This window comes from Prinia subflava, chromosome 17, assembly GCF_021018805.1.
Source record: "Prinia subflava isolate CZ2003 ecotype Zambia chromosome 17, Cam_Psub_1.2, whole genome shotgun sequence".
In the NCBI taxonomy this organism is placed as follows: Eukaryota; Metazoa; Chordata; class Aves; order Passeriformes; family Cisticolidae; genus Prinia; species Prinia subflava.
In genome coordinates, this window is record NC_086263.1 from 9,740,440 (window position 1) to 9,767,228 (window position 26,789).

The 26,789-nt window shown below is 43.5% G+C and overlaps 1 protein-coding gene across 2 annotated transcripts; it reads right to left on the reverse strand.

Moving 5' to 3' along the window:
- Nucleotides 1-20: 20 nt before the first annotated feature.
- Nucleotides 21-26,399, reverse strand: TECPR1 (tectonin beta-propeller repeat containing 1). 2 transcript variants are annotated; one of them, XM_063414399.1, is made up of 25 exons: nucleotides 24,074-26,395; nucleotides 21,586-21,818; nucleotides 19,763-19,945; nucleotides 19,139-19,261; nucleotides 18,343-18,468; nucleotides 16,655-16,829; nucleotides 16,450-16,550; nucleotides 14,991-15,092; nucleotides 14,421-14,566; nucleotides 13,088-13,605; nucleotides 12,205-12,350; nucleotides 11,103-11,258; nucleotides 10,439-10,588; nucleotides 9,685-9,842; nucleotides 8,821-8,948; nucleotides 8,612-8,714; nucleotides 7,834-7,930; nucleotides 7,384-7,463; nucleotides 7,050-7,106; nucleotides 5,425-5,599; nucleotides 4,415-4,550; nucleotides 4,020-4,112; nucleotides 3,308-3,414; nucleotides 2,753-2,872; nucleotides 21-1,932 (listed from the first exon to the last, which is right to left on the reverse strand). In XM_063414399.1, exons 1-25 carry the CDS (start codon nucleotides 24,195-24,197, stop codon nucleotides 1,735-1,737), a joined length of 3,735 nt encoding a protein of 1,244 aa, XP_063270469.1. In that variant the 5' UTR covers nucleotides 24,198-26,395; the 3' UTR covers nucleotides 21-1,734. The 2 variants fall into 2 exon arrangements, with proteins under 2 accessions (XP_063270469.1, XP_063270470.1); XM_063414400.1 differs by lacking the exons at nucleotides 21-1,932; nucleotides 2,753-2,872; nucleotides 5,425-5,599 and having other exon boundaries at nucleotides 24,074-26,399.
- Nucleotides 26,400-26,789: the final 390 nt, after the last annotated feature.

Here is a 26,789-nt window from a genome sequence, read left to right on the forward strand (position 1 = left end):
TAACTAGGATTAATTGTCACAACAATGACATTATATTTTTAAATTAAATACTTTTCTAAATAATGTTTTAGAAGGCAAATACTTAGTACTCAAACATAAACAACTTATAACTTATCTTTTTTTTTCACTTAAACCCAGCTTTGTACAGTAAAGTAAGTGAAACTTGGCAATGTAGGGAAAAATGCAAAGGTACATTATAAAGCTTATTGTATGCAATCAGGTTGATTGTTGGAGATGTAAACACTGACTATTAAAAGGAAAAATCTTGATACAATGCAGAGAAAAATACAATCCTAATAATTCTCTAAAAATACATGTAATAAAGTTATTTATTTGGACAAGATACTGTGCAAGTTATGCAAAACCTATTACAGTAATTAATGCAACACATTATTTATGGTTCTCCCACAATGTATGTATAAATCAGAAATCTCTAATGACATACTGGAAAGATCAACAGGTTCTTTTTTATCAGTAAAGCATCTTCAATCTTCATTCACATTTGGACTTGGAAACAGTGCTTTCATTGGCATTAAATACCAAATATATTCCTTAAATACGTGCAAACAAGTTTTACTTCTACAAATACAGTACTGAGACCACACCAAACTGCTCATCATATAAAAATAGCTTTGTATACAGTCACACAGAGAGGAGAATTGAATGTAAACTGGCCAATTACGATAAATAAGCCAGGAATAAAAGGCTTTTTTGAGAAAAAAAAGTGGTTTCATGTTGAAAAAGGGATTAATAAATCACACAAAATGAAGAGCAGAGCTTCATTCTGAACCGCCATCAGAGTACACTGCAAACTCCACTGCTATCAGTAAAGTTATTTAGCATTCCTACCACTGTAAAGTCAGAGTTTAAGACCTTCCCTTGACTTCTGCAGTATGAAAGCATAATTTGTAATGCTCTGGAGCACAGCCTCCAGAGCCTGGTGCCTTCCAGCCTCCTTAGGCAGGCATCTGTACCTCAGTGATCCCAGCTACAGTTCAGCTGAAGACAGAATGTGATTTTCCAGCACTTGCAGTGCCAGTTCAGAGTGAGACATCGCGGAGCCCGACTGAGCAGAACTCCAGTGGCTCCCTGAAACCAGGGCTTCTGCTGCCTGATGAACACATTGCTCACTGTGAGCAAAGACAGCAAAAATCGGCCCTTCCTGGTAACTGCAGCCTAAGCAGAGCTGTACTGAATTTGATTTTGCTGATGGGAGCAAGAACAGCCTGACCCAAGTCCGTCCTTACACACGGAGCCCTCCTGTGAGCAGAGCTCTGTGCGTGGGTAAGGGCCTCTACAAACAGGACCAGCTGTGTTTGCCTGCAATGCATTCAAATTGAAACACCTTCATCTGTGCTCAAAGATGAATCTCAAGGACAGTGTGCAAGATGTGTGAATATGAGAGAAATGGAGGGAGCATAAAAAAAAAGTAAATGCAGCGATCATCAACGCAGATATTCACATTTGTATGGTGTGTAGCAGCTGTGGTAAAGGGTCAGAAACACATTGTGGTTAAAAACCTTGCCTGCTTTGACAAAACTATGGACTCTATCAAGTCACGTTTACACAAGATGCATTAGAAGGATTCAGTACTTAAAATACCCCATTGCAAAGTCCAGTTAGGTCAAACATATTAGTAGCACAAAAATGTCATGTTTTTCTCTCCAAGCAGGAGACACATTTCTTTTTAAACTATTGCCTACTGCTTGTTAGCAACACGTAGATGGCAACAGTTTAACAGTTGACAGAATTTCTGTCCAATTCTTGAGTTTCACTGACCATCAGAGGGGTCTTGGAGTGTTCTGTTTTCCCTTTACTCTCCTCCTCTTCTCCCTCCTTTGATGCTGCTGGGTTTTCCTCGGCAGTGTCAGGCACAGCAGCCCGGGATGCTTCTGTTGCATTTCCTCGGACTGTAATGTGCTCCCACCCACCCTGGGAAAAAGGGATACAGAAATTCAAAAGGAGAAACATCACCCTGTGCTCCCACCCACCCTGGGAAAAAGGGATACAGAAATTCAAAAGGAGAAACATCACCCTGTGCTCCCACCCACCCTGGGAAAAAGGGATACAGAAATTCAAAAGGAGAAACATCACCCTGTGCTCCCACACACCCTGGGAAAAAGGGATACAGAAATTCAAAAGGAGAACATCACCCTGTCAGGGCTGTACATGATGTGATGCTTTATGTGCACTGCTAGTTTATACTATTTGTTCATGAGGAAAGTAATCCTGCTCTGGCATGAATTAGAGAAAAGGCTCCTTGTAAAATGAAACAAAACACAGCAGATCCCCTGACAGGGAGTTACAGAGGGTAAACTTGAGGATTGGTTTTTATCATAGGGAATTGAGATTGGTAGGGTCAAGCATTCATAACAGAGCCACTGCAGATATTCCACCAGCTTAAAAGGTGGCAAAACCTTGAAATAGCCTTTCTCAAAACATTGAGAATATTACAGGATACAACAACGAGGAATAATCATGTGCAGACCAGGAAGGAATACACCTTTTAAAAAATGGCTCCTACTCCACTAGTTTTTCCATGGTAACTTTTAAATTAGCTGTTTAAAATGAATACGTATCAAATGCAAATAAACAACGACCCAGCAACGATTGCACAGCCCATGATAATGACTTCAAAAAGGAACCTAAACCTGAAGGAAAATGTCCAGGTATATCCAAGCTTTCCAATGCTGGCCAGCTGGAGCCCACAGACATTGGGATGTACAGGCAGTTCTGTGCCCCCAGCACTTACCCCAATTCCATAATCCCAGGAGAGGCCTTTGGGTTCCAGGGGCTGCACACCGGTGCGGTGGCAGACGGTGCCACAGCTCAGACTGTGGCTGCCCTGCACTTTGTCAGCGATCACCCACACCTCGAGGAAGCAGAGAGAGGCAGTAAAATGTGCTGCTCTTCCCAGATGTGAAATCTCTGTCTGACCCCTTTCAAACATCACTTTTGTTCTTCAATAGGCTGAAAATGGTCTAATTTAGGCAGAGAGACACCCAAACAAACTATAGAGCAGTGTTATAATTAAAACAGTGCCAGATAAGACTTGGCAGGAAAGAGATTAAATATATAAAAAGCCTTGTTAAAAAAATGGAAAAAAAATTAATGACCCTTTTTGCAGCAGAGGGCTTGGCTATTTCATTGGCATGATATTTTCTCTTACTATCAGATTCCAGCATTTTGACCAACATCTTGTGCAATGAAGTTAAACCAAACTAAGGCTGAAGAACATGTAATTACTCCAGTATGTTCTACATAATTTTTAATAAACTAATGAGATACCAGGAAGCTGAATACACACCTGGTCCAGGGGCCCTACAGACATTTTCCGGATATTATTTGAAACATGATCCCAGGTAGATCCCTGAGGGTAGCTGGGTGTGATCCCCTGGCGGTACCAAAGATTGCCTGTAAAGCAAAGAGTGCTGGTTACAGCCCAGCATGGCTTTGGTCTGAAGTGCTGTAAACAACATCAATCAGGAATTAATTCTGTCTGTGTTCTGGGGAAATGCAGTTTTGTCTAATGGGTTACACAGATGGACAAAATGAAGTCCCTGAATTTGTATTTCTGTAGTTACTGTTTATAAAAAATAGCAGACACTCTGTTTTGTAAAACTTCTTAGGGAAAAGTTCATATAAGGGACTGTGCACTAGAAAACAAAAGCAAATGAGATGAAGGTTTCTGAATCTGGTGTTAAAGGCTTGTTTCTTACACAAAAGGTGCTTCATGATTTATCTGTTTTGGAGCAGGATTCCAGACAAAATCCAGCCATGCAATTCTTTGACATTCATTGGTGTCTTCTCCCACAGAGCACAGATATCACAACAACCAAGCCTTCAGAAGCAGTACTTAAGTGCACTGCTGCTCCAAATCCTTCAATATGAAACATTACTCCCTTTGGAGCACCAGTAATCATCTGTCCAGTTCTGACTTAGCCTCTCCTTTTTAAATCAGTCTGGTATAGACTGATGTACTTTTTGTAGCACTGACTTACAGTTTTTTAAATCCTTACCATTTTTATCCAAGACAAACACAGATGTTCGTCCTACTGAGACTTGCTTTAACTTCTGTTTTTGGGGCGAAGGGATGTGGTACCAACAGTCACCTAAAGGTCACAAATCTTGAGTTAATCATTGAAAAAACAGAATTAGGCAATGAAATATCTGCAGCTGAAATATATTGCTGTGCAGGAAAGCTGTGAATGACATCACACTTCATATACTTTTAATTGTTTTTTACAAATGAACACTTTAAATTACGCAAGTGAATAGCAAATTATCTGCTGTAATTACTGTATTACTTGTATGCACTGTTCTGCACAACCATGGGAAAGGCCTCTGGGAAGCAGATTGGACTTTTTCACACCTGGAAGTGGAGTAGAGCAAAAGATGAAGTACAAGTTCTTACCTGCAGGTTTGTTTGGAGACACTGAACCCCGGTAGAAGGCAGAACCATCTCTGGCAATAGCCCACACTTGGTAAAATGCTCCAATGGAGATGGAAATAAAGGGCTGATCTGTTCCCACGTGCAGCCAGGATGTTCCCTAACAAATCACAGGAGATGAGTTGTGAAGCAGTGGTTAAACCTCCATGACAAAATATTGTTGATCATTACCAAATGAGAAAAACCTGGAGAATAAATCCTACATAACTTTACAACTGAACAGAAATGAGGTTGCTGATCCTCAAAGATATTTGGATATACAACTCTTTAGAAATAATTAAGCTGGACAACGAAGGGCCTTTTCTATTAAAATCACTGCATTTTAGGCATCTACATGTCTCTGAATGGCTGGACTACAGCTTTCTTTTTTTTCATAATTCCTCACGAAAAACAACCGACACGGGATTTCAGATTCCAGACACAGTATTCCAGTCCTAACTGCTGCACTGCCTTACAGATCAGGAAGAGAAAAAAATTCTTAAATATTTTTCAATTTATTGTGGTTTTTCTCCGAATTCTACTAAAGTATTTTCTTAGATGTTTTTCCTGGTTTTTATCCTACTGGTATCAAGGGCACTAGAGTGGGACCATGCTTCACAGAGTCTATTCCTCAACAACTCCTTTAAGTGGGGTACACGTGTTGTCAACAATTTCAAAAAGCAAACAAAACAAGAAGAACTAAGCTGCCAGTACAGAAAGTGGAAGTAAAATGCTTCATGAGAAGATGGCCAGGAGCTGAGAGAGGCTCCTGCAGGTGATGTGGCACAAGCTCAGGCAGATTATGCAAGAGAAGCACTGTTATAAAGAATGTGGGCAGCAAACTGCTACAGCTGATGGGCAGACACTTCCAAATCTGGGACACAAAGAGATGAAAAATAACAAGGTGCTTTGAGAGAGGGCCCTGTGTGATGGTTTGTACTTGCACATTACATTAAATACATCAATAAACAGTAAAAACAAACAGGGAGCCTTACAGCTGGATTTTGCTGTGTCACTCCAAGCCTGCAGAGCACGTCTCCTTTGTCACTGATTGCCCACAGTGCTACTGCTTCTTCATCATCTGCAGCTGAACTGGGAATTATGGAGATGTCCCACAGGGTAACAGGAGGCACTTCCAGCCATGGCCCGTTGGTGACTATCTTACATTTTCTGAAGCAGAAAAAACCCAAACCTGTCAGAAGTATATACTTTGTACAACTGAATTGGTTTCCCAGTCTATTGTTGACTTCCAGTCCTAAAGTCTTTTCATTAGGCAGTGTGTTTCATTAAATATTCATATATTTAATTTGAAAGAGGTTTTTAACAATCAGTTATGTTTTGCATCAAGTTTTGAAGTTTAAACTAATACTGATTTCTCAAAGCTTCTGTTGTTTTGTTTGTTTGGTTTTTTTAAAGTTACTTTATAAAACCAAGACCACCCAAGAAGTCTGCAACTGGTGCTACACTGCTCCATAGCTCTCAGACTCACTGGGCAACAGCAGGATAATAAATTGCAAAGAGAACTCCACACCCAGCTCATTCCTTCCTCTGCCTTGGTTAAAGGAATAACTTCACAATTCCTTTTTGGTTGGTCTGTTAAAAAGGTTATGTAGCATCTTGAGGTGGGCAGAGGTAAAGCAGCTCTAAATGACAGACCTGATAAGTCATGTTGGGACTTCGTGTACCTTTTCTGTGGAAATTGCACCAAGGTTGTGCTGTTGACCAGGGAAATTATGTTAGACTCTATCATCACCACAATAATTTTGTGTAAAAACATGAAGACATTCCTCTGTTTTCCAGTTCTGAAAAAACAGATCCAACCCTGAGCAGTTCCCTATTTGTTTTCAGTTTTCAATTGGTAGTTAAAACAAGAGGAAGTGTTTAGACTAGAGGGTATGTCTCATGTTGCTCATGTTATTTCAAGTCCCCATTTTGATTTACTGAGTTTGTTTTTCTGCATATTGTGAAATAACACTTTGGATGCTTCAGAACTCACTTCAAAGCTCTTTGTACAAGGGGCTGAATACTTGTTAGCATCAATACCAAAACCCAGTAGTGTCTAAGTTCACAGCAATTAATTAGCACAGCTATTAGTATAGAAAGCATAGAAAAGTTGGAAAAACAGGGAATGCACAGACTTCCCCAGCTTATAGAATATAGTGGCAGTTTGCTGTTTTTTGGGTTTCACCTGCACATTTCCTCTGACTGAAATGGGGTTGGACTATCTGTGGCCCAGCACTGAGTACGTGCAATTCCTAAGTTAAAACTATTAATATAAAAGGGCTATTAGCAGCTGTTACAAGGGACTTAATATGTACTGATATACCCAGTGTCTACTATTCCTTAATAATTTACCATAAGGAAAATCAGATACAGAGAAGAACTGTCTGACTTTTATCTACAGATCCCACAAAACCCAACAGGGTAACTACCCACAGAGACTTACAATTAGAGACATAATGCTAAAGGTCATTGGTTTCTCTGTTGAGTTACTTATTTCAGATTTCTTTACTTTTTCTTTTGTTGATTAGGTGACAAGACTTTTCACCTCATAACTAAAGCAGACTTGGTGAGCAATCAGCATTCAAGTTCAAAACTTATTTATTTTGAGGTTCCTCACCTTGCCCAGCGCCTCCGTCGGACAAAGTCTTTCATTGTCTTGTGGCCATGGTAGGACCTACCAAAACAGATTTAAACAGTGTCCATGAGGATGTCAGAGCCTCTCCAGCCTGACAGCACTGCCTCCATCTGCTCACCAGGCACCCCTGCTGATTTTAAAACTCTTTAAGTTTGCCAAGTTCACCCTGCTGCCCTCCCTCCCTGCAAATATTAGCACGCCCACAAAAAGGGGGAAAATGAGGCAGTGTTATGTCCCTGTCACAGGGCAGAGAATGTGCAAACCAGAAATGAGAAGGAGTGAGGCCTGGGGTTTGGTGGGATGGGAGTTTCCTTACGCTGGGAAGTCAGCTGCGTACTGCCAGCCCTCCCGGTCCGTGCCGCCCGCCGCGCTGAAGTCGATGTACCAATCCGAGACCTGGGGGCAAACAGGGACACTGGGAATGACAACCAACACCTGGTGTAACATAAACTCCTCTTCTTCTATTTACCTCCACCTTTGGGAGAGCAATGACTTGCTAGAAACATTCTAATACTTGAAATACATACAGAGTCCAAATCTTTGTAATTCAGCTGAAAAGAAAAGGATCTAAGTCATGTTAAACAAAAATTCCCACTCAGTGTTTAACATTCTTTTGACTATGGAAGATTATTGCTAGTTATGAACTGGGAAAACAAGGTTAAATGTTAAAACCCAGAATAAAATCTGTGCTCCTTGAACTCAAGTCTTGTATCCTACTTGCTAAGCCTGGACTTCTTTGTAAAAAAACTTGTAAGACAAAGCTTACCCAGGACCACTGTGGAGATGGAGGCTTGGTGTTGGTCTTTGTGCATTCCTGCAGGCCAGAGGCATCACTCCACATGTATCTGTCAGTGGGCAGACCTCTGTGGTGGTGGAACAATGCAATGCAAGGTCATTTACAACAGGGAGTTTAAAAGGCGAGGGAAGAAAAGCCTTTTGTAGCACTTCCTGCTTTCACACACAAAGCACTGCCATCATTAATCTGTATTTAGAAATATCATGTGAGTGATGAGCATAGTGGGAAAGAATCTGTACAATTGCTCCCAGTTATACCAAACTTGAGGACTATGTAAATGTTTCTCTGTAGAGTGATATTCCTCACTATCATTTAAAACTAGACCATGAATCCCATATATGTAGATATGTATTTTTCAATACTTTTGCTCAAATATACTATTCAAGGACCCAGTATATTTATCACAATATGTATAGGAATACATAGATCCTAATATATATAGGAATACATAGATCCTAATAACTTTTCTGTCTAGCCTTAATAGTGAAAGATACTGCAAGTAGGCACAGTTCGTGCAATCACAAAGCACAAATCTGTAATGTTTTGCCATAAGGAGATTTTGAATGGGTAATTACAAATTAGAAAATTGAGAAACACTGCTCCTTCTATCACAGGTTAACTGTGAATGTTGGAGGAGACTGAAGATGGAGTAAGTATAATAATTCTTCCAAAAAGCTAGAACAAAGCCTTTGTTTCATTTGAAGTACTAGTATTAAAGTAAATAAATGCAATAAATTGAATAAATAACCTGCTGCTGTATCCAGTGACAGGGTTCCACCGTTGGTTCTCATAGATGTAAACACATTTCACATCTGACTGTGTATAAATGTTATCAGCACTGCTGGCCAGCCCTGTGAGGAATAAACAATGTGGATTAGAGTAAAGCTAAAGCTTGAAGACATTACATTTTAAATTCCAACAGCCACTGATGATTGATTTCTCCCTCCCAAGCTGTACCTTGGATGAAGCCACCTCCATATCCTCCGGTGTAAACCCAGGCTGTGTGGTCGTAGCCCACGCCCCACACCACGCCCCGGCTGTTGCTCTCGATCAGCCGCAGGTGCCCTCCCACCTGCCGCCAGAACCTGCCAGGAAAAGAACACTCAGCACCACATCCCTCAGGAAAAGGACACTCAGCACCACATCCCCCAGGAAAAGGACACTCAGCACCACATCCCTCAGGAAAAGGACACTCAGCACCACATCCCTCAGGAATGTGTGCCCTCCCACCAACAACCCGTAATCTGCAGCACAGGCAGCCTTCTCTGCTCTCTTGTCCAACCACTGTGCCACCTGTAAGTGGAAGCAGCTGCCAGTTGAAAGCTTTTCCTCTGAACAGCTACCAAAAAGCAGATGGTATTGTTCTGCTTGAGGGGCTTGCAGTACCAATTTGCCACAGTTGTCACAAAAACTGTCGAGAAACTGCTTCTGGATGGCAGTGTCTATGGAGGACTGGCAGTTTCAGATTTCTTGACTCAGATAAAACTGAAAGCTCAAATTATGTTCCAATTACAGCGATTAGATTTACTTTCAGTTTAGGCTATCTCTTATGACATTAAAGATGCAATTACAAAAAATGGAATCTTATTGAGAAAGGCTTTTGAAATCAGAAGGCTATCTCCAGCAGCTAAGAATTAAAATGTGGTTTGGTGAATTTCTTCACGTGCAAACATGAGTAAGAAGGCAGCCATTAACCCTGTCAGTGAGAGACATCTGCAGTGCACTGCACACTCCAAGAGCCCATCAAAGCCACCAAACTGACAGGACATTCTTTGCTGGATGGCATCCCAAGCAGAAAGAACAGCTTCAGAAGCCTCTTACATTTGATCACACGGCATCAGCTGGGGTCCGGCCTCCAGCTCAGGACTTGGCTCACTAACAAAGATGTCTCCTTTACAAGTAACTGACCAAATGGCATGGTGAGAAGGAGGGCCTTGGATCCGTCTGCTTTCACAGCAAGACATGTTCAGCAGAGACAGCTACAAAACAAGAAGCAAAAAAAGCTTCCATTTACAGCGAGAACAAAAATTCCCACAGAGATGCTCAGTACTGTAAAACAAAATTTTACCTCTGCACATTCTTGCAAATCAGCAAAGTGAATTTGCAGCTTTTTCTCAAAAGGCACTAGAATTCAGTGGTTCAGAAACTATGATAGAACCACTGGAACCACTGTGGTTTGCAGGAGTTTATCAGGATGAAGCATCTCTCAGTTTGCCCCTGGTCCAGTGTATCTGTGCCTGTCTGCCTGTACAAAAGACTCTCTGCAACAATGACAACAGAGAATTCAACTCCTAACTCATTCCTACCCTAATCTATATCCAGAGACAGGAAGAGAATGAAAAGCAGTATTTGTGTTGCTGTGGACAGCTGCAGCACCAGAAAGCATGCAGACTTCAGAGGAGACAACAACCCTCAGGTGCCTCTGAATAAGTTTGATCAGATGGTTTAAATACCTAAACTTTAAAAACAGATGAGTAGCCTCAAGAGTTTAAATGTAATGCTGACATTTCAGAGACTGGCTTCTGTGTTTTATTGCAGACATTGCCAGCTTGAAATGAGAGAAGCCCAGAATTACCCAGTCGTGCATTTCTTGCTCTGTTGCGGCTGCCAGGCGGATTGGCCATCGCTGCTTCGTCCTCTCAGGTGTGTACAGTGCAAAGGAGTGCTTGGCTTCATTCAGCACTTCAACTATAATGGTCACTTCATTCAGGAACACGTGGATGTACTAAGACAAGAGAAAAAAACCCTGTGACTAAAGCAAACCTTCCACAGAGCCAGCATTTTCACACTTCAGGTCCACAAGCATTCCTGCCAAGGACAGCAAAGAATCAATTCTTGGCACAGAGGGAATGGGACTCAATTTCCAGCCTTGCCCTACCTCTGATACCTTTTGCCTGCAGGCATTAACCCTACCTGGGATGACCCTGTCCAGCTAAGGCAGGCTCTTCACAATCAAGAACGCTTTGAACTTCCAGAAGAATTCTTAATTAGTGCAGAACTGATGGTTTAAGCAATGTGAGTGGTTCGTTATTGGGTATTCCTGACACAGCATTAACACAGCTCAGAAAACCTGCAGTTTGCTGGTGCCTGGGGTTGCCTTTGAATTGATTCCCAAACCTCAGAACAGTAGCCATAATTTAGCTCCTAGTCATAAAATAGCCTCCTTTAAAGCAACTGTTTCCCTCTCAGAGGCGTCCCTTTGCCAGAAGCAGCTCTCCAGGGGCCTGCAGCTGACACACCTTTTTCTCCTCGTGGTACATGTAGTAGATGAACAGGATGCTATCACGCATCCCATCGCTCCCAGTGAACTGCTCCAGTGCCACTCGAACGTCCATCCACTTATGAGGCTTCCAGTTCCTCCACCACTGCAAGGCTCCAGTTTTAACCCACACTGACTGCGAGGCAAACACAAAATTACAGGAATAAAGAAACTGCACGACTCTTTTTCTTTCTCCCAAACGCTGTTTTTGTGACCACAAGTTGCCTCTGCTGCAGGTTAGTCTGTATCACACCTGTATCCATTCAGTCATACACCTGTATCACACATTCCCATATGGAGTGGACCAGGGTGTGAAAACTCATGAAAGTGGATAAAAAGATACTGAAGTTGCACATGTACAACAGTAGTAACATTTTTCTCCTGCGAGAATGCAGTAACATACAGGTAGTGATTGACTCAAGTTTGCTCCTGTTATAACACAATCTGTTTGGAGTTTAAAGGCTTTTGACATAATTTTTTTAAACTTGATTAAACCCCGGGACTCCAAGTGTTTTTAATCAAATAATTCCAGATGTCATTTGGCAATGAGCAGTGAAGGGATCAAAAATATGAATGAATCTGAAAAAAGCCGAAGAGTATAACAAAGGGAACATCAAACAAAACTGCTGCTATTTATGTGCTGCCATTGACGTTTGCATCATGTATTTACGCAAGTTAAATTAGTCCTAATGGCCATAGAGAGGGAAGCTCACCTACTTGAGTCACTGTTTCAATTAAGATGCCTCATCTTGTGGTGAAGTAATTCACACAGTGTTCCACTATTGCAACTATTTCTGAGGATCTGAGGTCTCACAATACCCAAATAATGCTGACCAGTGCTTTGTTTCTTCCTAAATAAAACTATCTGAAAGTGCTTTTAGATGAATACTGCTGCTCCATGTTTGACAAGCTGTTAATTTCCCACAGGGAGCTCAGACATTAATAATCCAGGAAAGTTGTCACAGACAGAAATAAGGACAAGAATATAAAGCTGACAGGAAGCTCAAATCAGTATGTCAGAAATGTATTACTGATTCCCAGATGTGTTTAGAAGAGAAGAGGTGAATGTCCTCACTGCTTACCTGCTCAATAGCCTGCTCATAGTGCCTGAAATTCTCCAGTTCCCGCTTTGTCCTTTCACTGAGCTGCTGAAAAATCTGCTTCCTCCATGCTGCTGTCTGTGCAGGAGTGATGGACAGGGACAGAGACTGCACGGATGATGACAAACCTGGGACAGAACCAAACCTAATAAACTCCAGTGAGCTTTGAGTACAGATCTGTGAAAGGTAAAACACTGCACTCCTTTGAACTGGATCAACCCAGTCTAACAGCATTTTTATCATGATTATAATTAGGAATCAATGTGTTACAGCCAAGCTTTGTAAACGATGTGTAGAAATAGGATCACTAGATGATTGTATGGAAGCTTTTAAAGCCATAATCTTGTAAAAGTGAGAGTTTTGTCACTGAACTGCAAGATAATTAGATAATATACTGCATCACGAGTTAGCCTGTTAAATACTGGGATGCCACAGTTGATGGTTTATTTTACCCATTTCAGTAGGAATGGCAGAGGCAGTTATTGCCAGCATCTGCACCTCCCAAGAGAGCCCTTTTCACTCCTTCCTGTTACTGCTCAGTGATGTGTTTTGCCTGAAGCTGCAGTTTCAATACAATTAAAAATTAGATGTAGATCCAGCACAGGTCACTTTACAAAATTGTTTCAGGAACTCAAGAGAAAATAGCCCTTTTACATTTATTTATCTCAGGCCCAAAGTGTTCTACAGCTAAATACTGCAGCACTATGCTCAGACATGAACCTATTAACAAACTGCAGTAAGAGAAAGTGGGTTAGCACCAGTTTTACACCATGGCTTTGCTCAGAAAAAACAAACCAACATTTTTCTCAAAGAGCATATTGAGCTGTGACTGGAACTGGGGTGTGCTGTGGTGACTGGCCAGTACCTGATGGAGCAGAGAACCACTTCAGGGGGCTGTGCAGATCTACCAGACAGCCTCCCCCAGACACCCAGGCCCACAGCGGGTGCTCATCGGCTCCGTACTGGTCTTCAGCTCCCACCGAGAACACGCCCAGGGAGGAGAGGCTGGATGTGTCTGCAAAGCTGCTGACAGAGAGCACCGGATGCTTCTGAGCCTCCTTCAAGTCAATGTTGATCCACTGCAGTTCTGCAGAAGGATTTGGGTTTCCAGGAGATTTATTCATTTCAAGGTTATCTTTCTCATTAGCAGCTGGAGCAGCAGTGGCTTCTCCTTGCTCAGAGTGCAGGGCATCCACAGGGAGCTGTGCAGATGTTTCAGCCGGGCTGGCTGGGCCATTCCCAGCAGCTGCAGCTCCCGGCAGGGCAGTGCTGGCAGGGCTGGCGGGCACGCCGGGGAGCTCTGTATCAGAGGAAGGATCTGCATCACCCTGAATGACCGCGCTTGTTTGGTTCTGAATATCATCAGTAAAGAAACAGCCAGCACTGAAGGACAAATAGATAATTAATTATCATCCAAAGCATTGTAAATCAGCACAGGCCTTAGATCACAGACACAGAAACTGACTTAGTGTTTCACTGCAGGAGAGAAACAGCAGAGGGAACAGACTTCTTTTTTAAATGTCAAATCCTATCATCAGAGGAAAGAGTCCAACACAAATCTGGCAAACTGGGCTACTAAATCTGAAACATAGGAAGGAATTTTATTGATCTTTTCAAACAATTGGTGGTGCTGGCTGCCTACAACTCTCAGGAAAACAAATCCCACTTTCTGAAAATGAAATAACAAATGGGATTTTTAAAAGCCCACTATTAACTTTATGATTTGTCTTTGCTAAAGGAAACTTATCAGCACACACCTGGCTCAGATCTATTGGCATGTGTGGTACAGCCCAGAGGCCAACTGGCAGGGTGAGTAACTGATTTAACTTCCCTAGGAAAAGAAACATACAGTGACACTCAGGAAGAATAATTCCTAAGTGGAGCTGACACTCCTTTATGGTATTTCATAATCAACATCTTCTCTTATTAGAAGACTAGTTCCAGATAGTGATAGTAAAGCCCAGAGGAACATGCTTTACTGCAGGCATGCAGTCAATTCCAATGTGGGAGCTTCAGATTCTTCTCTGAGTGCAACAACTGCTGCTTATTGTTAATTTTAATGGCAAAAATGCAAATGCCTTTTGGCACATGTAATGATTAGGGATGTGTTCCCCTCTGTACCCCTCGAATGTAAAGAAATACCTCCTAGCATTGAAACCCTTGCTGTACAAATCTCGAGCAGGTATTTCATGAAGTACCTGAGCAGACTTGTTGAGCTCCCAGTCTGAGATCTGTCACTCTCTCTGCCAGACACAATTGCCTTCCATGTCTTCCCACTGAGCTCACTTGGTGTGACCCCTTGACGAAAATAAATGGCTCTGTCATCGCAGCCAATTCCCCAGACCTAGGGAGGGAAGGGGTTTGGTGAAGGAGGTGCCTTGGAAAGCAGTAGGAGTCAGATACAAAAAAGGTGCAGTAGTGCAGAATTGAGCACAGAGAACTGCTGGGCACAGCGTTTTCCTTTTGTGTTCTTCCTTAATGCTGACACTGTAGATGCAGAACAAAATTCTGTACCAAAACCAGTCTGCACCTCCCTGAGCCATACAAGACACTGCTGGCTGTCACCTTCAGGTGCAGAATTGCAGAACTCAGCCACTTTCCCTCCCAGCAGTTTAAGCCCAGGGTCTCTTTGTCCAGCCAGTCCTACTGCTGAGAGTCCTCACCAGGTGTGAACAGCTCCTGCACTAGAAGGAACATGCCCCTCAGAGGTAACACTCCCCTCCAGAGGGAATGTAAACTCTCTCTCAGCTGCTCCCCAGCTCTCTTACCTGGTTGTTTAAGCCCACAGTTACCATCATCATTTCTCCAACCATTTCAATCCAGCTTGTCCCACAAGGATTATGTGAGTTCACTCCTCTTCTAAACCACACCTACAACAACAACAGAAAGTCCACATTTTTCTCCTTTTGCTCTAGCAAGAATTTAATTCCTTTAGTGGATTAGTCTTAATCTCTAATACTGACTTGCCACATTGTCTTAAGAAGTCAATTACTTCCTTGATTCTTTTTCTTTATTAGATAAAGATAAAATGATTCTTCTAATTGTACCCACATTGTGTCTCCACCTGCAGCCACAAAAGCCAAAAAAGGGGACTTTTTTTGTAGGACTTTCTGTGACAGAGTTAGTTTTTATGCTGTTGGAAAAATACTTTCTATTACTATCAACATGTAGGCTATTTTTGATCACTCTGAATGGGCTTCTAAATAGTGTTACATTCAAACCCTAGAAGCAGGGCTGCCAGTGGGAACTGTCAGCTGTACTTTAGCAGCTCTTGAAATTGTCTCCCTTTAGATCTGACTTCACCAGTCTGAAAGTGTCTGTGGGCTGGGCACCTGGAAGAAGTTCCTTCTGTATGTAGCATATATCCATATAGTCAAGGCAAGCAGCTCCCTTAGAGGCTGTTGGTTGGACCCCATAACATCAGGATGCTTGACTGCCCTGAGGCAGATCTGAAGGAAAATGCACCAGCTTATCTCCATTTATTACAGTGGATTTGTCTGGCAGATGGAGCAGGCTGGGCACAGCCTGTTACCATGGCTCAGCTGACAACGAGTGACTCACTACAGCAGAGAAACTCAACAGAACTGCTGCACGAGCACAGAGCTCAGGCCTGGCTTTGAATTCAGTGTGGAGGAGCAGGGAGTGGGATTCTGTGATCCTTATGAGTCCCTTCCAGCTTAAGACATTCCATCATTCTAAGCTAAAGCTGCAGTTAGAAAGTAATCACACATCCACATAAGAGATACCTCACCTAATTAAATACCAAACCCCCCACATTAAAAGGCTGATGAGGAGGGAACAGTTGCAGTAGGAAGATAAAAAAATGGCATGATGCAGGAAAGTGTAGATAAGAATACTCTCCCTGCTGCTTTTGATGTAAAACTCAGTCCTTGTGGAAACAGGAGTCACTTCAGGTCTGATGCTTAATATCCCTTAGAGGAGGCTCCTCATCCATTCCCCACCAACAACCCCACCCACCTGCTAAATCTGTCTGACTTGGGTTTAGAAAATTCCTTCCAAAAGAAACACGAAGCCTTCCTTAAATTCAACTCAACTATCACAAACCACAGAGCAATCCCGTAACAGCAGGGGGAACTAGAATTCCTCAAACCATGGGGACAGAGAGTCCAAATCACCAAGGCTTCCTGTGCAAGTCACACTCCTGTTTGAGAGCAGCAGAGAGGGAAAGGCAAGGAAAAAGCAGAAGCAGAATGTGAGCCCTCTTACTTTTCTATCCTTTGTAACACACCACACTACATCAACACCCACGGAGACGTGCATAATTCCATTTTCAGAGCTTGGAGACTCCACAATACTCCAGGAAATTCCTGCAAAAGACAGAACCCAGAAGGCACTTAGGTTAGTTTCTTATTCAACACTATACAAATTAAAGGCCAGCCAAATAAATCCAGCCAAATTTAACAAACTTTACCTTGAGGGTTATTCCTATCAATTCCTTCTCTCACAATAGCTTGCCCTTCCCAAAGAGTTGCCCAAAGGAGGTCGTAGGGTCCACAGCTGATCTGTACAACTTCACCAGGAGTGGTGACTAAGGACCACGTGGAACCTTCTGGATTGTGGTGGCAGACATTTTCTCTGTACCATAACTAGACAAGTTTAAAAAAACAAAAACAAATGAAATGAGAAAAAAATATCACCACAACAATGAAACCATTGAGACTAGAGTAAGGACAAACTGGAAAGAACAGCTCTCCTTTAACAACAGGATTGTTTTATGTAGTGCATGGCACTCTGACCTTTAAAGACAGGTTTTTTTTTAATGTTGATTATGCAGTTGAAGCTATTTCCTTATGTACTAAGGGAGGAGGCTGTTCTACAGAGCAGCTTTTATCATGGAATTGCATCTTGATTAGGTACAGTAAGCTATTGCTACAAGTTCTGTGTATATTTCAACATTTAAACCACTTCAGTGTATTTCAGGGCATGTTATATAAACCAAGAGTGAACAAATACATAACACAAAAATGTTACTGTTAGCTGACAGCCTGACCTCACTTTCACTGAACAGAGCCTGCCACAATATGGGGGAAAAATTCCATTCTCTGAGCAGCCTTTGGTGACATCCAGACATTTGCTAGTCTTGGGCTGTGCAATTTTATGGAGATCACAGTCAAAATAGAAAGGTCAAACATAGAAAGCATCCTGTGGCAGTCATACGAGTGCTCCACAGCATGACTGCTGAGTGCAAAATCTTCATTTTTAGGAATACTTTATCTCCCCAGGGACTTTCACTTGGGAAATAAAAGCATTTCACAATGGCAGTCAAGTAAGCCTGTAGAGCGGGATGCTTGTCACATATTACTAGAAGGTATGAGGAATAGGGAGTTTTATTTTACACAATTTAACCAAGATTGCTTGCCTCTCCAGGCAGTGCCAAATGTGACTGAAAGCTCAGACTATCTGTTAAAAGTATTACATTCTGCCATGTGAGCCCACAAGTTAGAAACTGTCTAGACACAAAGGAATATCAGATACATGCTGTAAGGATGAAGGAAGAAAAGCAAGAATCAAATCTTCACAGGACTGAGCAAAAGAGGAGACCCCATGGGAAGCCTAAAACCACCACCACCACCAAAGATGTATAGTTTTCAACAGAAAATAAAATGAAAACATTTCAGAGCTGGATGCCACACTGCCAGGTCAGGAGGTGACCCCTTTCCAATCAGTGAGTCTTAGAAAACTATTTTGTAAATGCTTGAATCATTCCTGTCTCTCCTCCCCAAAGGCACAGCACAATGCTTCACCAGAACATTTCTCAGGTTTTAAGGTTTCTTCTCCTGGTTCCCAGCACCACAGTCAGCATTCTGGGCATTTTTCAAGATGAAAGATACTACTCAGCCCAAGTTTTTGAAGATTCACCTGTTCGTAGAGGTTAAAGGCTTCCATAAACCAACAACCCTAGAGGTACTAAGCCTTTCCATTTACAACACAAGTTGTTACATAACGTAGTCCCAAAGCAGCTTTTCATCCTCTGCCAGATGCACGAGAAGTGCATCTCCTTACTGATAGACAACAATAACAACCCTGCCTTCCTTTACAAGTATTTAACTCCTTTTCACTAGTGATTTTTATTAGAAAACTTAGGGAACACACACATACCCTTCCTTGCAAAGAAACTGCCCACACTGAGAGGCGTCCGAGCGGCTCGTCCGTGATCTCCCATCCCCCGATGGAGATGTCATTGAAGGGGTCTGGCAGCTGGTCTGGTTCATCGTGGGACACAATCTGCAGCAGAGGGAAGGAGGGTTGGGGACAGGGGACACTGCAAACAGGTGACCTGGCTGCTGGCATAACTTGGGTCTTGAGATTGGTTATGTATCCCCTCCTAGAGTGGCTGGGCATGGAGATTCTGCCTCTCATTCAAGGCCTCCCTATGCAGGGAGGGGAAACGCTGCCAAGGCAGCATGGAGAAGTCTGTGTTTTGCACCCTAACTAAAGGAAAGTTTTACTCACAGAACAGTGCATACAGAATTGGAAAGCTGAAAGATCACAAATTACAATTTTCTATGTTCTTAAAATGGAACAACAATTATTAAAGAACAGTTTAAAGTTTATCCACAGATAAATGACATAGCTGGTGAATGATGCAAAGCACATGCCACCTCAAATGAGAGTGCTTTGTCACACAACCAAAGGAAGTTAAAAAGTTGATCTGAAATTTGCAAAGGAGCTGAGCATCCATCACTAATTGCATCACCATGAGATGTGGCACCTTCTTACCACAGGTTTCTATGAAAAATCCCAGCCTTCCATTCATGCTTACAAGAATAGCAAGTTGGAAGTGAAGGAATCCAGTGAAGTCTAGCCTTCAGAGAAGTCATAAAACATTAACTTCCCTGCACTTATCATTATTTCAGACAATCAGTTTATTTAATATTTAAAAGAGATGAAGAACCTTTGCCCAAATGTCCCGTGATTTGTATCTCCTGTATCTGATCCATCTCCTGCGTCTGACACAAGAATTCCATCTCTTATCCTTCGTGTAGGTGCTGGGGAAGTCTATGGCATAGGTCCAGCCCTGCAAACAGAGGTTTTCTTGTATGAGAAACAGGATCAAGGGAGAGCTTGAAGTCATAACTCAGAGCAATTCTGCACAAGAGTCACAGCACAAGTCACTCTGTGTGTCTCTAGAGCCCTGATTAACAGATCAGCTAATTCCATGAATGATTTATGAATCATGCCCAAATTCCTCTGGATGATATACACAGAACAAACAAGACACAGTAAAACATTTTTACTTTCTGCATAGTAAAGACCACAAATAACAATAGCATTCAGTTGCCAGGATTTCATGGCCTGATCAAAAGAAAAAAGCTTCTATAGAAGCTCCTATAGACTTCAAAAGCCTTCAAACAAGATCCTTCCTTCTGTTGTATTAGAGTTGAGCTATTTCCCAGAAAGAAGTATTTATGGCAAGTTTTATTTTTACAGACTTTTTTTTACACTTCTATAAAAGTTCCCTTCATTTTACAAAGCAAGGATTCCCGGAATAGATCTCTTTTTGGAATTGTGCACCTACCCCTTTCTCTGTTGGTTCCCCTCCAATATTTTCATCCACATACCAGTCAGACTCCCACTCCCAGTGTGGTGAAGGCAGTGTGAAACTATCGAGCTGCTGGTGTTTTAGCCCGCTCACATCACTCCACTGCCAGCGGTCACTGGGCAGTAATTTCTCACAAAAGCCACCAACAGGATTCCAGCGCTGCCAGAAATAATAAATAAAGTGTTTTGTTTGAGATCACAGTATCTCATTGGACATCCACAGGGAGTCAAGACAAGTTTCTTATTTTGTGCAGTAGGAGAGGAATAAATTCTTGGGGTGAATGAGAAAGTGTTCACTGCATGAGCCCCTCCCTGACAGCCTTTGGAGGAAGCTTTTTTAAGTATCAAAGAAGGGCTGACTGCAGAGCTCATCCCAACCAAGTAATTCTCAACTACATAAATAGGACCATCTGATGCTATATTTTACCAGGCACAAGGCTTTTTTCTTTATGATGTATGGCACCATGACACTGCAGCATTAGGGTAATGCTGTAGGGATGGCCTTGGTGTCTCTAATCTGCTCCCAGAGAAAGATTATTCATTTCTTGTCTGCGCTAGAAAAACAGCACTGCCCCTGCCAGGAATGGTGTCAAGAGAACTGTACCAGCAAATGTCCCCTGGATCTTATGTATTTTTCCCTAATTGCCTTGAATCAGTTACAGAACCAATACCACAAGGATTTTCACCAATACTGTCATTTTTACCCCCCACACACCTACATACTATAGAAATACTGGCAAAATCTGTCCTGTAATACTGTCTTACATTTTAATGCATGTGGAAAATGAGTGGTTCAAAATCCTTCTATAATTTTTACACAAAATATTATTTGCTGTTACTAGAAATCTGGGTAAATTGCCTTGCACGTTATCTGCAAACTACTTCAGTTTGATTTTGTTGTTGTTAGCTCTTGTAGAGTGTTTCTTTTTGTGCTTTCTAGCATTTTGTTTTCAGTTTTTCATTACCTAGAAAAAACAAAACAAAAGTTTTAACCTAACAAATAAGATCTTAAATTTTGTATTTTTAAAGAACATGTTTACACAATAAGAGAAACATTCTTAAGTGGCTGAAAAGCTATATCAATATTAAATAATGTACAAAATTAATTTGATGTACTTTTGCCCATATAGGTAAGTTAATGTCTCTTCCCAATGTATATTCCTTCCATTGCCCATTAGGAATCAGAGAAATGTGCTCAAGAAAATCCATCAATTTTCTCTCCCAATTAACTTTTGGTTAACTTAAAACCAAATTTGATAAATTTCCTTTTAAATCCTGTGCCTCAAATAGAAAGGATCCCCTTAAGCTTCTACGCAAAAAAGTTGGAAACATTGTACTTTAATGGAAAGAGATGCCTTTATTAGAGAAGTTTTTTGTAACACTAAGAAGTAACATTTTTAAAAGAATAATATATTTCTGATAATGTATCTTTGTTGCCTGGAAGTTACATGGGACATTTTCTTAAGGGGATTGTGTACTTGTCACTAAGGAAAGGAGAAATGGAAACCACTCAGTGAAAAGGGAGAATGCTCCAGTCTGCAATGGCTCACACAGACCAGGCTGGAGTTCACACTGGCATTGCTTCTGTTAGGAGCAGGGAAGTGTAACTCCTTTGGGAATTTAAATACTACAAGAATAACGTGGTGTTTGGCACATACATGTACTCTTCAGAAACTTCTGGTAAAAAATGAAAACAAACAAAACTGATCAATCCTCCTGTGAGAATAAGAGAGACAGCTGATGTAGGATGTGCTGTCAGTCCAGGCAGTGGCCGTGTGAGAGGTACTGTACCTGTCATACCTGGTTCTCATAGGTTTCCTCCTGGTATCTGATGGGAACATCTCCTGAGAACACGTAGGTGTACACCTGATGGTCACAGGCTATTCCCCAGCAGCACTGTTTGACAGCAGAGACCCGTTTGAACTCCAGCTGTGTGTCCTTGCAGAGCTCCCAGTACTGGCCAACAGTAGAGAGAGTGTAAACCCTCCCAAAAATGTCAACAGCCCACAAGAGGGAATTGGGCATGGCCATATCTGAAAGGCAAAAATGAGGTTATTACTGGAAATTATGGATACAAAAATGGATCTTGAACCCATTGCAGATCAGTCATGCTCTGAGCCATCATCAGTCAAATTAAATAAAGATGTGAGAAATGATTTTTTAAAATGAGCCTGTGCAAAGCTGGCAGCCAGATCTCTTTGTCAGAGCTGTGCAGCCAACACCTCTCAGATGTCCCTGAAAAGCCCTGAAATGACCTTTCTCCCAGCCCATTACTGTCCATCCTACAAAAGCTCAGACATAAACAGGCCAGCTCTGGCAAGCTGGGGACAGATGTCAGTTCTGAACTGGGAAGAGGCAGCACAGACCATTTCATAGCAGGCAGCTCCACTCTCAGATCTGGTAATGCTGGTGGTGCTACACACCCCGCTCACCTCAGCTCCACAAAGCCCTGATATCCCCTGATCCCTCCTTCTTGGGCTCCTCCCCCTGTAACCACACCCTGACACAGGTACAAAGGCAAGGGTGTGAGAGGGAGCTTCTCCAAAAGCACACATCTGCTTTTAAACCACAGGCATACTTCCAGCTTCTGCCAGGAAACCTCTTTCACAGCATTCTGGGTCAGATCCAACTTTAGGATCTTTATATGTAGGTGTGATGAATTTAAGTACACACAGAACATAGTTTGGCAGCAGAGACCTGGTTGAGTTCCATTCCAGTTCTATTCCATAATAACCCCTCATTTTCTGGGCACTGCAGTCCTGCCCTTCTCAGAGGGGTGAGGCAGGTGCCTGAAAGGACATCAGTCCTTTCAAAAGTCAAGAAAGCCAGTGTATTTCTGTCACTTGACTTCTGGGTGCCATCAAAACAGTCAAATTTTGGTTGGGATAAATAAACAAGTCAAATGAAGGCTGGGGAAAGAAAGGCTGGGAAAGTAAAGGCTTCAGTATTAGCACTTATAATTTTCCAAAGCAATGTTTATAACACAAGGAAAAAGTATGCGCCTAAGCAACCAGAATGCCAGAGAGTCTGGAGTGAAGGAAGCATTATGGATAATGTGACAACAACAGCTACCTAGCCAGGTAACAAAGAAAAATGATGCCTGAGTCTCTTAAAGATGGGCAAAGATATAAATGAAGGCCTGTACTGGAATGACAGTCCAGGCAGGCAGAAGAGTACCTGGAACAGTTTGGGAAAAGGTGATGAAAGTTCCAAAGATTATCAAGTTAGGAAAAACATAGATGGGACGATTAACCCAGACTAATGCAACTGGTTTAAAATACACAAGACAGCCAAGACAAGTGAGAATTTCTACATATTCTTGCATCTGAACTTTTGAGACAGTGTTTGGGGAATCATGGGAAAATCCCAAATGCATTTGGGATTATAAACTTCTAAGACTTCACTTTAGGCCTCTTTGCACTGGCTCTGCTGCAGAGGATAAAGACAGATATTGCCCAGTTTTGAAGGATGCTTGGTGCTGCTGGCTTATGCGATTTTCAGTGAGTGCAGAAGATGTCAAGTATTCTCAAGGGCCTGGAAAAAATCTGATCTGCTGAATTATTCCTCATGCCGCAGCTCAGCCAGGTAATTTCAGATAGAACTAAAATGCTTAAATGAAGACATGTTGTTAATTAAAATTTCCAGTGGCCAGGCATAATGCTGATTGCTACAGAATTCAAGAAGAATATCCCAACTCCTGGCATATAATAAAAGCAATGATGTTCCTCAGGAGAGCAAGGCCCTGTCCCCCAGTTCAGGCCGTGGCAGTGGCACGATGTGAACCACCCCAGGACTCGACGTGTCCAAAGGCACACCGCGCACACATTTCTCCTCCGCGTCACACGAACCGAGCGGGGACTCCTCCGGTACCCTGGGCCAGCCACGGGCGCTCCGCTCGGAGCCCGCGGGGACCCAGGAGCGCTGCACAGCCGCGCCCGCAGCCCCGCACGGGCATTAAGCGGGCCGGGCATTAAGGCCGGAGCGGCTTAGGAGCCGTGCGGCGGCCCCGGGCGGGCACGGCCCCGGGCGGGCACGGCCCCGCTCCCCGCGGGATGCGGCTGCAGAGCGGCGCGGGGCTCCGCCGGCGGCCGCGCCACCCGGAACCTCCCCGCGGGGCTGCGCGAAGGTGCCGGCACCTCCCCACGGCCCCGCCACTGCTCCCGACAGCGCTGGAGCCGCCGGGAAGGGCGGCAGGGGCCCGATCTCCACCCACCCCGCCCTGCCCGCCACGCCACCGCCCGCGGGCAGCGAGCGGCGCTGCCTGGCCCGGCCCCGGCTCGCCCCTCACCTGCCTCCCGCCGCCCGGCGCCGCTCCCGGCGGAAGGAGCCGCCGCGCCCCGGCAGGGCGGCCCCGCGGAGCCGCGGCCGGCGGGGAGCGCCGCGCCCACAGCGGCCCCGAGCGCCGCCGCCATTGGCGCGGGCCGGGCGCGTCACGGCCGGGGCGGCGGGGCCGGAGCGCGGGGAGAGCGGCGGAGCCGAGCACGGCACCGGGGCGGACCCTGTGAGGGAGCTGGGCCTGTTCGGCCTCGAGAGGAGACACTGAGACGGGACCTCATCCATGTAGAAATACCGAGAGGGAGGCGTCAAGAGGATGGAGCTCTGCTCATGGTGCCAAGCAATAGAACAAGAGACAGCGGGCAGAAACTGATCCAGGACGTTCCACCTGAACATGAGGAAGAGCAGCTTTCCTGTGCAGTGACCGAGCACTGGAACAGATTGCCCAGAGGGGGTGTGGGGTTTCCCGCACTGAAGATGTTCAAGGACTGTCTGGATGCCATCCTGTGCCCTGCACTCTGGAACGACCCTGCTTGAGCAAGGAGGTTGAAGAGCTGAGCCGCTGTGGTCCCTTCCAAGCTGACCCATGCCGTGATGCTGATTCTGTGGAAGGGGCTCATGCAGGCAGAGCCCATCCATCTGTCCCGCTGCTCGGAGTGAGGGAAACCAGCCTTTGCCTGAAGCTGGGATGCATCAGGAAATGCCCTGCCTGAGATGTAAGGAAGGAGGTGGCTTTTCCTGTCAGTCTGTGGCAGTGCAGTAACAATCCTCCTTCCCTGGGTGACACCAAAGGTGCTGCTTAACATTTATTGCAGTATATCACAACTTGCTCAGCTACAAATTATAACCTCCCTTTGAAACTGCTTGCTTGTACATCTCTTTTGCTATCACATTCCAGTTCATTTTGAAGTGAGACAGAAAATCTAATAAGATAGGCAAGGACTCCCATGCCTGTCCATTCACACATCTGAACCAAAAGCATCCCAGACCTTTATATATCTTGCAGGCCAGTACAGGAGTTGAAAAAGCATTGCAGACCTCTTTCAAAGGGAACTGGCTGATCTGTAGTGAATCTTGCCTGAGGAGTTCCTAGTTGCTGGTTAAGGAGAATATGTCTGCCTTGCTCTTGTCCTGTGGGTTCACATGGTTTTAGTGTACAGAGGGTTGTGGTTTGGAGGGTTGATGCACACATGAAGTTCTCTAGAATGGTTCCTGTGTGAGGCAAAGCCATCCTGTCTGGGTTGTTTCCTGCTGAGACCCCAGCACACTTGACTCACTGCAGTGGTTTGGTCCCTTGCACTGGCTGGGGCCTACCTCAACACAGAATTTTTGCTTTCTAGTAGTCTTTTGATGATTTGATCATTGTAGCAAAACATATTCATAAGACCAAGTACAGTTTAGATCTTAGAAAATTCATTTTGCAGGATTTTCAGTTTTTGTGACTGATACAACTGATGTGTACTCAATCCCATGGCCACTATTAGCAGGTAGAAACAAGATTTTAGTTGTTTTCCATGGGAACTAGATTGTGGGAGAATTTATGGAGCATTTCATGGTTTTTTTTTTCACGGTTTGGATTTTGAACCGCAGTCTATAATCTTGCAGGATGGCAGCATAAATGACTGGATGTGCGAGGGGTTGGTACAATAAGTCATTTACAACAGTACAGTTTTTCTCTGGTTATTTTGGGCAGGACATTACATGTGAAACCAAACAAGTGCTCTCCATGATGCTGGCAGCACGTGCCTTCTGTGTGGTCAGCAGCTCTGCTACACCTGTACTTTGATGTAGAAGTTAGATTTGAATTGATGCCTTACAGAACTCTCTCTGCTCTGGGTGTCCAGTGCTGAGCCCTGCTTTGTTCAATTGCTGGTGTTGCAATAGAGCTCCCATTCTGTAAGGAGCTAAGGAGGAAGCAAAGACAGCTGAATATAAATGGATTTGCACTGGGTTAATGGGAACCTCCCTTGCAGTCTGTGGCCTGTGAAAGGTGCATTCCCCAAATGGCTGAAGCCGTGCAAAAGAGAAAGAAAACATGCAAATATCCTTCCTCACTTCTGTCCTTCAGTCCTGTGGTTACTGCATGACTCAGGAAGAAGGAGTTTTCTCCAGGAAACCAAAGCCTAGTCAAGATATCTTCAATCCTGTTTCACTGCTTTGCAGCCTTTGTCCTAATGCAGTCAGAGGGGGTTTGTACAGAGAGATTCCCTACTGTTGGCTCTTCCATGCTTTCCCAAACCTCACTTCTTAAAAAGAGGGAATTTTTTCCTTGTTACTTAACATTCATTTTAAGCAAATGTCTTTCCCCTAATGAGGAAGTTCTGCCTCACATTTGTGTCTTAAGATTTTTCATTCCAAAGCCTCATGCAATGTTTATGCTGCTACAGGTAAAGTAAGCAAGAAAGCCCTCAGAAGAGGTGCCCCTTCCAGATGGGTCACTGCAAACCAGAGGAAGGAGACAAGGCAGGAGGGCAGGGACCTCTCACCATCGTGTGATGCTGGCACTGGCCTGGAGTGATCTGTGCCCCCATCAGTTTCAAGAATTTGTTTCCTTTTTGAAGCAAATTGTTTAATGACTTCTGTTTTTTGTGTTTTTCCTCTCCTTCCTATGAAATGGGGCTAACCTTTCCCCACTGCACAGGGCCTGTCATGGGAGGGAGTCACAGTGTTTGCCATGGTGATAAGGCTGTGCTGGGACCTGCAGGGAAGGGCAAACCAGGGATTTCCAA